Below are 10,627 nucleotides of genomic sequence, written 5' to 3' on the forward strand. Positions count from 1 at the left end.
TGCAAAACGTATGCTGGATAAGTTGGTGGTTTATTCCGCTGTGGAGACCCCTGATTAATAAAGGGACTAAGCCTAAAAATATATGAATGAATGAACACACATTTAAGTGGATTGAACATAAAACAATTCAAATGTCACCAAAAAACTCAAGACATCTCAGCACATTTTAAATAAGTAGTTTGAACACACAGCAATAATATTTTTTTCAGAGAGTGAATCAATCAATAATGTACAATAACAAACTTATTTTATGAATCAGCTGTGATCATGCCATGCATAACATGTACTTATAATCTGATTATGAGCATTTTAAAAATGTAATTTCTAATTACAAACACTGCACTTTTGGAACTTGACTATGTAAACTTTGTAATCCAGATTATACAGTTTTACCTAGCAATATAGTCAGTGATACTATATAGTAACAGATAAGTAATAACCCCATAATAAAGATGCAAAAAAAAAGTCATTATATAATTGATATGAAAACATTTATACAGTACAAAAACTATGAAAAGACACATTTTTCAGTATTGTGAAATTTATTTTTGAATAATTCTTACAAATTCTAAAAATATATTCTGTGGGTAAAATATTGACAAAACCATCCCTTGGGTTAATTAGACCATAATTGACCAAAATTTATTGAAAACCAACCCTAGCGAGTGTTTTGATATTTTTTTATGATTACAATTATGGGAGATATTTTTTGGACACAAATACATGAACTTTTAATAAGCTCTTTATTCAAACACAATCTTTAATGTTGTGTATATAACACTTAAAATCACAAAACATAATCACGCTTACTGCTGATTACACTATCTGTCTTTAAAATGCAATGACTGCCGTTTCTGTTGGAGTAGTTTTGTTGTTTTGCTGGTTTAAAACAGGAGGGCCAGATGGCTGTGTGATCTGGCTCTATGCCTTGACTTCATCAGGAAGTTGGCCTTCGTTTAGAATGGCCAAAGCATTGGTCACCATCCTCTCCACCATGAGCTGAGACGTCTCCAACGTGTGTGTTCCTATATGAGGCATGACGATGACATTTGGGAAGGACAGCAGGGGGTGATCCCTGAATATAACAGGTCAGAACACATGTCATTTATATTACAGCATTTTACACACTAATGATTCAGTTGAATGATTTTTGTATGGCTCTCAATGCAAATATGTAACAGAAACTTCATAAACAAGCCCATAATTATTTGATTATTTATTCACCATCTAGGTCTTATATTATTAATTATGTATTACAAATAATAGAGCTTGCAAAATGTTAGAATGAAGGACTTTCGGTTTGGCAGGAATATAAACAGTTGTGTATTCCAAGCAGCTCTGTTAATAACATTGCTGACCAAACCAAATGCAATTAACGAAAAGGTGTGCTAAGCAAAAACAAACCGGGGCAGTGGTTCAGGATAAGTGACATCTAAAGCAGCGGCTCGGATCATTTTCTTCTGTAGAGCGTCCACTAAAGCATCTTGGTCCACTACTAGACCTATGAGAAGAAAGGTAGTTCTGAAATGAGTCTGGTTGCTTTTAATAGGACTGCTTTGTTCCAGAATATTACATTACCTCTGCTGATGTTGATAAAGGTGCTATTGGGTCTCATCATGGCAAACTCTTTGGCACTGATCAGTTTGTGCGTCTGTGGGGACAGATTGACCACCACCATGACAAAGTCTGACCTCTGGAGTAGCTCAGTCATGCTTGCACAATATGTGGCGCCAACTGCTCTCTCTTCATTCTCAGGCCTGAACATAGAAAACACTGAATTTACATTTTAATTAAAGAATACAGTTCATCCAGTTAAGTTTGGTGTTAATTTACTCACCCTCAAGCCAAATATATGGGTGACTTTAAAGATTTGTAGCTGAAACCATTGTCTTTGGTGTTTTATAAAATGCAGGTCAATAATTACAGGCACTTTTGTGAATGAAAAACAAATACAGACAAAACAAAATTAAATTAACTACCAGTTGCTCCTGACAATATACTGTGGCCTTGTGAAGCAAAACGGTCAATCTTAGGAAGAAACTGAACATTAATTACAACATTATTACCTTTGATTTAATTTGTTTCACATCATAAATGCTCAGTGTATCATCAGAAGCCACGCGGATTTTGTTTTGCCTATATGTTTTTCTTAAGGGTTGTGTCTGAAAGCTTTAAAATGCTGTTTTTGGAGGCCGAATCCAAATTCTGCTTCACTTCTTATCTCAGAAAGGTAAAATTTTCAAATATCCCATAATCCTGTGTGTATCCTTTCTCACAGTTGAGTTAAAAAATAAGCAAGGCGTCTCTGAAGCACTGCTTGAGTGTCATTTTGTGTGTAAATTACAGCTGCACAATATTGCAAAAAATGATATTGTGATATTTTATTTTTCTGCAATATGAATAGTTTCCCAAGATAGTTTGAATAGCACTATTTGATGATTTTCTGGGGAGTCTAACAGTGTTCAGGTACAGAAATTCAATAAACACGATACAAAAAAAAAGCTTTTCTTTGTCTCGTTTCTTATACAAATATCTACAAATTCTTAATAGAGTAGGGTTGGGCATCTAAGCTATAATGCCGATCCGATACGCATCTCGATACAAAGAATACGATCCGATATATTAGCGATACATTTGTGACATATTGCGATGCAACACGATACGATTCACACCCATATCACGATACGATGCGATATTTCAGCACTAACTAATTAGTTCAAGTTTATGAGATGATGTGAAAGAGGATGCTGTGCCATTGAATGAGTTTGATTATTTATTAACCAAGCAAAACCAAGACTTTTTTTACAAACTGGCTCTTCTCTCTGAGCCAGAGTGTCAGTTTACAGTAGAGGGCCATTTTAGAACATATAGCACATATTATTTAAGTATTTTCAAGATAAACAGAATGTATAAGTGCAATATATATTAAAAATATATATATATTTGCACTCTTTCAACATAAATAAATTTAGCATTGCACAACAAGAATTGTGATTTAACTTTTCAACTATGAAAACAAGTTTTACAAAGATATATATAGCCACTGATTATTCAAAACTTAAGGTCGTGAACTAGCAGTGTTATGCTACGTTGAAACATCACTGTCACTGTAAACAACAGGCTAATAAAAATATAACAAACCAGCAATCTTCTTGCTGTGAGGTGGTCAAACTACCCACTGTGCCACCGTGACACCCAATTATTTTTATCATTATTATTATTAATATTATTATTATTATTATTAAATAAAAATTAACAGGAGGAGGTGTTTAAAACCTTCGTTCTCCGTGACACTAGGCTGAATATCTTTGCAGATGAACAATGCAATAACATTCGTTATTGGCGTAGAGCGAGCAGAACTGTTGAGCATGGAAAAAAAACTTTCAATGCTTTTCTCCCCACTTTTGGAGCTGGTTGAAGCAGTGCGAAAGCCGGGGAAGCAGGAACACTGGAAAATGCTTTCACAACAACACCGTGGCGCCGCTTCAAGTGAGATTTCAGATTAGTCGTACTGCCCGCGTATTTTACAGATGCGCGGCACATTTTGCAAATTGCATCTGTCCTGTCATGTCGTCCATCCTTAAATCCACAATGTTGCTTGCTATACTTTAGATTTAAAACTCAGTGGGGAATAAAATGTTTGTTTTGCTTCTTGCGCTTTCTGAGGGCGCTCCACTAGCTTCATCCGCACACCTGATACACTGAGTTGTAGTGTGTGCACATCCGCAAATCCGTTGCTAAGGCTTACTTTATGTAGGTCGATTAAATTATGCGCCAAAAACAGGTTGACAACACTTGTTAATAAATAAAAAATACATTCTATATTAAAAATATAAGCTGTATCTCGGAAAAATCGATGCATCCCGCAAAAACCGATGCATCTCGATTTGCTTCCAAAATTTCATTCATCCTCTGCTGCTCAACCGATGCACTCGCATCGTGCACGCGCATGACCGCGTATCGATACATATCGGTTAATCTTCCCATCCCTATAATAGAGTAAAAAGTATTGTTTTGTTTTCAAATAGTTTTTCAATTTTGTTTTCAAAGTTTTTTAATTCAAAAACAAGTCAAATTATCTGCCAGTGGGTTAAATAAAAAATGGTTTTGCTTTGAAATGTAGATATTTGGACTAGAAACACAAAAAGACATTGCGCTCTATTTTGACGATCCATGCGCAAAGTCCAAAGTGCAGGGCGCAAAATCATTAAAGGCATGTCAGAATCAACTTTTGCTATTTTAAGGACGGAAAAATCAGCTTTGCGCTGTGGCGCATGGTCTAACAGGGTTGAGGTTATTCTCTTAATGAGTTATAGGTGTGTTTTGAGAATAAACCAATCAGATTCTCATCTTCCATTCCCTTTAAGAGTCAATTGCGTTGCGCCATGGCGCATTTGCTATTTACATGATGGACTTTGTAAGTGAAAAAACTGAACGCTGCACTAGCGAGAAAACAGTTTAACAGACCATCTACAGCACAAGAATGAGAGATGAGCCTCCTCATTCATTACTTTCACTTTTACTCTCGTGGCTAGGGAAACGTGTTGTACACACAGACATCCATTAGCCTATACTATATTAATTGTGTTTGTTAAGCGCAAAGATTTGTTTGAAAACTATTTCTAAATTCAGTTCTAATTTCCAGCAAACAAAAAAATTAACAATAATAACAAAGTGTAATCAAAAAACTGAGTTATATCCAAACACACATGCTGTGCCCCATATGGTCTAAAACCTGACAGGTGGACAAATCTAAACATGTTTTTATCAAAACAAATATAAATATGCATATAATAAATGATACTACTACTAATAATAACATTATACAAAAGCAAACTGGGCAACGCAGTGGCGCAGAAGGTAGTGCTGTCACCTTAGCAAGAAGGTCGCTGGTTCGAGTCTCGGCTAGGTCAGTTGGCATTTCTGTGTAGAGTTTGCATGTTCTTCCTGTGTTCACATGGGTTTCCTCCGGGTGCTTAGGTTTCCCCCACATGGTCAAAGACATGTGGCACAGGTTTAATTGGGTAGGCTAAATTGTCTGTAGTGTATGAGTGTGTGTGGATATTTCCCAGAGATGGGTTGCGGCTGGAAGGGCCTCCGATGTGTAAAAACGTGCTGGATAACATAGCGGTTCATTCCGCTGTGGCGACCTCGGATTAATATTGGGTCTAAGCCAAAAAGAGAATGAACGAATGAAAAAAGCAAACTGTTATGAATAAACTGAAAAAGCTCCCCGAGATAAGGAAGGCATGAAAGTATGGTTTGTATATTTATGTAGTCTAGAAAATAATCATATTTGTAATATTTTAATCCTTTAATTCTTTTTCATTTGTAAAAATATTTGCATATTGCTGTACATTCTGTCTGTATTAAGCAATGTGTAAACCAGGCGCACAACTAACGCGGTCTGCGCTGGACATTAGACTAGCTTTGATCTGGGCTATTAAACAGTCTATTATAGCACCTCAAAATAGCAACGCGCCAGCAATGCGCCATAACACAGCTCCTCTTTTAGACCTGAACGCCTACGGGCACACATATAAGCGGAAATGCATTTGCTATTTAAAAAGCGTGGCGCAAAATGTCAAAATGACTCGTGCGCCAAGCTGAAACTAACAAACAGAAATTGTGTCATGCCTTGCGCCGCATTGCCCCGGGTGTATGCAGGGCCTAAAAAGTGTAATTAAGAAAAACTTTTTTTTTTTAAATTCTACATAAATTGTATAAATTCCATATAAATACAGTGATTACATACAATTTTATAGTTCCTGGTAGGGCTGTGCGATTAATCGAAATCGAATTGCAATCAAGATATGGAACGTTGAGATTGGCTAATCGCAAAAGGCTGCAATATGAAACATATATGTATTATTTAATTTCCCCCGCCGAGAGCAAATGCATGTGGGAATATGGGAACATTTTGGTTTGAAAGTCACAGACACTGAACAAAAACAGTTAATTTGTAAGAATTGTTGCCACAGCACAAGGAAATACTACAAAACAGCACCTTAAAAAATACCACAGGCAGCTATATAAGTAGTGTCTAGCTAAAAAGTCAATTGGAAGTACTGCCATGACACTCAATCTGATAGCTAGTAACAGCAAAGTACAATTTCAGAGTTGTTTTAGCCATGTTTGCTGAGTGTTCTGTATTTTAATAATTATTTTTTATTTGTATAATAAGCTACACTATCTTTCTTTTAACTAACACTCTGCATTTTAGCAGTAAAAAGCTACGATACACATCATTAAGCTGAAACTTGACTACAAAATCAAATTGCAAATCAAATTGAAATTGCATTATCTGTCAAATTTTTTTTTTAAATAATCACAATTAGATATTTTTCCTAAATCGCACAGCCATAGATCCAGGTCAACTATAATTCAGACTGGACATTGCATATAGTAAAGCAAATAGTAAAGTCTAATTGTTAAGCAATAACTAATCATTTTTATCCAAAAGAACAGAAAATGAGACATAAAAAAGTGCAAAATATTCACCTTCGATTTCTATTGTGATAAAGAATCTTCATGTCAAACCCTTGAGCCCTCTTGGCTATTTTGTACCCAATTCTCCCCATGCCGATGATGCCCAGAGTGGCCCCGCTAACATCAGTGCCCATAGTGGACTCTGGAAAATCATCAGACTCCCGAAATTTGGAAAAATGTTGCCCTAAAGAGAAACCAAAAAAAAAAAAAAATCACAATGAACTTAAAAGTATGAAAACAGGACCAACTGAAGAACTGGTCTCAATTCTCACCCTCAATAATCTTCCTGGCAGATGCCAACATCAGACTCATGCCAATATCTGCTGTAGCATTATCCACTACATGAGGAGTGTTGGACACTTTAACACCAAAGCTATTGATGAGAGGAATATCAAGGTGGTCCACTCCTACCCCTCCATTAATGACAGCTTTGAGGTTCGGCAAAGACTGTAACAGGTCTCGGTCAACATTAATATTGGGACCCCACGAAAACACTGCCTGGATTTTGGCAGCGAAGTCCTCTTTCCTCTGTACAAACCTCTCGTATGGGATTATAGTGAAGTGTTTGTCGATGCAAGGTTCAAAACACTTATAGATGCTTCCAGGAGCTCCAAGTGTCTTGGTTAATATGCATGGCTTCTCCATAACCTGTGAGAATATTAGCCATTAGCATACATGAGCTAAAGCCCATTGTAAAAACAGCACGCTAGCACATTTGTTTGTAAACATCTTATTTGAAATATTTTTAGTCATATAGCCTTACCACTCGCGTGACAGTCGATCGCAGCCTCTGTATTCCCTGGAAACGTATGACTGTCATGTGTCTACATATAAATATTAGGTACTAGATGTGGTTAATGAAGCACCGATTAAGACCAAAGGTACGACTTCCTATAAATCATTAGTGGGTAATAGTCAAGCCTCCACCCCTCCAAAAAAGGCGACTGTCAAAAACTGCAAGCTACTTGAAACTGTTTCTAACTCATGTTTTCGTATCTCGTCACAAAATTGCTAGTCACTCAGATGACCAGAAGGGGGAGTGAGAAGCCCATGAATCTTTTGTAAAATGGTCATAAAAAAGTACTGTAACTTGTTACACATTTCATTCACAAGAAAGATTAGGTGCTTATGTAGTTGTTTGATGGACATTATGTGTTCATTTGTAAGCATTATTATTTTTACATTTGGCTTTATTATTTGAACTATTTCCTTCCTTAATAAAAATAACCACAAACAAAACAATTGTTATTGTAGTTCAGTAATGTTCACCCCAAATTAACCATGGCATTGATACTTGTCATCTCTTATGAAAATTTTACAACGAACAGACCAATAAAAACATTATAGTTAAAAAGTAATCACAATTAACCATGGTTTTGCTACACTAACTAATAGTTTAACCATTATCTTTGTGGTAAAATATGGTAATCAATCTGACAAAAACATGTTTACAACTGTGATAAAACCCACAGTTAATCTTCATAAGGGATTTTTTACATGTTTCATATGAATCCCATTCATAAATTCTTAGTGTGACAAGATTTCTATATGCAGCATTATTCATACATTCATTCATTTATTTTTTTGTCAGCTTAGTCCCTTTATTAATCAGGGGTCGCTACAGCGGAATGAACCGCCAACTTATCCAGCACATGTTTTTAAGCAGCGGATGCCCTTCCAGCTGCAACCCATCTCTGGGAAACATCCATACACACTCATTCACACATATACACTACGGACAATTTAGCCTACCCAATTCTGTTTCGCATATCTTTGGACTGTGGGGGAAACCGGAGCACCCGGAGGAAACCCACGCGAACACAGTGAGAACATGCAAACTCCACACAGAAACGCCAACTGACTCAGGTGAGGCTCGAACCAGCGCCCTTCTTGCTGTGAGGCGACAACACTACCTACTGCGTCGCCTATGCAGCATTATAACAGTTGTAATTATATTACTGATGTGCCAAGCAGGTGGAGGCTTAATTGCTAAAGATTTGAACAAAATAAAGACATAAAATATATATTGGTGGTTGTGTTGGTGCTGAGGGACACTGCATTTATTGCAGAACATTTAGTAGATGGCTATTAATGGCTGTAGCACAGCTCCAGCTTTCCTGTGGCCTCCATCTGTTCGAAAATCCACATGAAGAGATTCTGCATCAGAAAGCAACTTCAAAATAATTCACTATACTGAAGCTCCAGTAAAGCAAATATGTTTTTATTTCTACTATACAGAACTCTAAAAAAACTTAGTGTTAAATCTGAGTACAGTCTTAATGAACAAGGTGTAATATTTGTTCTTTTACATACTGTTTCATTGTTGGCCATAACACACTGATTCCCAATTGATTTGTGCTAAAAACCCCAAGTCCATCTTCTACAGTTAAAGGTATGTCCACCATAATTATTTATTATTCACTTCTCATACAGTATGTGTGCAAAGGTTTAGCCGGTTATATTTTAATGAGAGTGATAGATAAATAATCCAAATAACCAGCCCTTTAAGCAAACAATGCAAACACTCTCGATCTTTTACAGCAGATCAATCTCAGCCAACTTGAACTGTGTCCATTCTTTGTGACGAAAACTACTTCCTTGAGAGTTTGCTTGGTTTGGCAATCAACCAAAAATCTTTTCTGTTCTGTTGAGCACTTCTCTTCAAAGTGTAGTGCTTCACAATTAGCCTACATCTCTGACTCTGCCCCAGGGACAGGCATGTTTTAAAGAGATGAATTGATTTCCCTGCCAGCAGGGTGGCCCATTATTAGTGGTGAATTACAGCACTCATATATATAAATACACTACTTAAAACCCTATTTTCTAGATCTAAATGGGAGAAAATGGTCTTGATTTGCAAACTGCAGCAGGCTCATATGATTTAACAAAACTAAGATTAATACAATGTTTTCTTTTTCAAAATTAACTGATAAGAAAAAAGTGTACAGTACCGTACCACTAGGCATGGTACGATTAGCGTTCAAGCTATACCGCGGTATGGAAAAGTCAAAGTTTTAAAACTGCCAAAGTTTTCTGCTATACCGTTTCTATGGTATGTGAACGATTTTTTTATAAAAGTTTATTTATTTGTTTATTTATTTAGATATTTATTTAGATATTTATTTTTGTTTTTAGGACAGCAGGATCTATAGCAGAAAAGATATCCAAAGATACTGTTTCAAAGTGTAAAGAACTCTGTGTTTTTGAAACTTACGAAGACAGAACAAGTCAATAATTTATTTGAATTATTTAGCCAGACTTGTTCACTGTTTCAAAATAATTTAAATGTTTTTCAAATTAAACTATATTGTGTAATTTTTTTTTTAGTTTTTTCCCAGACATTAAAAAATAACATATTTTAGAGCAGTAATTACAATACCGTGAAATCGTGATGTTTTTATCGAAGGTTATCATACTGTCAGAATCTGCCCATGCCTACGTTGCAGCAAGCTCATTTTATGTGATTTAACAAAACTAACGATGCTACAATAGTCTTCTATATTATTTATATATATATATATATATATATATATATATATATATATATATATATATATATATATATTATATTTTTTTTTCTTAATTAACTGACGGGAAAAATCCTAAACTGTAAAACCCAATAAGTTAAGGTAACTCAAACCATTTGAAAAAAACAATCACAACAAACCATTTAAGTTCAAAAACTAATCCTGATGTGTACTGTGAACTTCATTCAAGTTAAAGTAATGAGGTATTTAATTAACACATCACCTTAAACACTGAGTTCAAAACTCTTTTCAAATGAGTAGAATTAACTTTCAGGAAATTTTGAGTTAACTACACTATTGATTTGACAAAGTTGAAGTGTAGATATCAGCCATAAACACTCAGAAGTTTCAGTGTATTCTTGTGATTCAATGACTGGTCATAATAATACTTATAATGCTCAGCGTTTATAAATACACCCCTCACAAATCTATCTTTTAAATTCATATTTTAATAGGAATCTATACAATAGTCAGTACTGAAACCAAATCTGGAGCTTATCTAACAGAATAACTTATGATAACGGTCCACAAAGTTCATTCATTTATTTTCTTGTCAGCTTAGTCCCTTTATTAATCCTGGGTTGCCACAGCGGAATGAACCGCCAACTTAT

General features: G+C 35.5%; 1 protein-coding gene across 1 annotated transcript; it reads right to left on the bottom strand.

Annotated features, from left to right (window-relative positions):
- Positions 1–523: 523 nt before the first annotated feature.
- zgc:136493 lies at positions 524–7,482 on the bottom strand. The gene is given in 6 exon segments (NM_001045249.2): positions 524–1,075; positions 1,405–1,501; positions 1,579–1,757; positions 6,502–6,673; positions 6,762–7,137; positions 7,253–7,482. Coding segments are annotated over 5 exon segments (975 nt in total). The 5' UTR covers positions 7,135–7,137; positions 7,253–7,482; the 3' UTR covers positions 524–921.
- Between the last annotated feature and the right edge of the window lie 3,145 nt (positions 7,483–10,627).

This window comes from Danio rerio, chromosome 16 (genome assembly GCF_052040795.2).
Source record: "Danio rerio strain M-AB ecotype USA chromosome 16, GRCz13ab, whole genome shotgun sequence".
In the NCBI taxonomy this organism is placed as follows: Eukaryota; Metazoa; Chordata; class Actinopteri; order Cypriniformes; family Danionidae; genus Danio; species Danio rerio.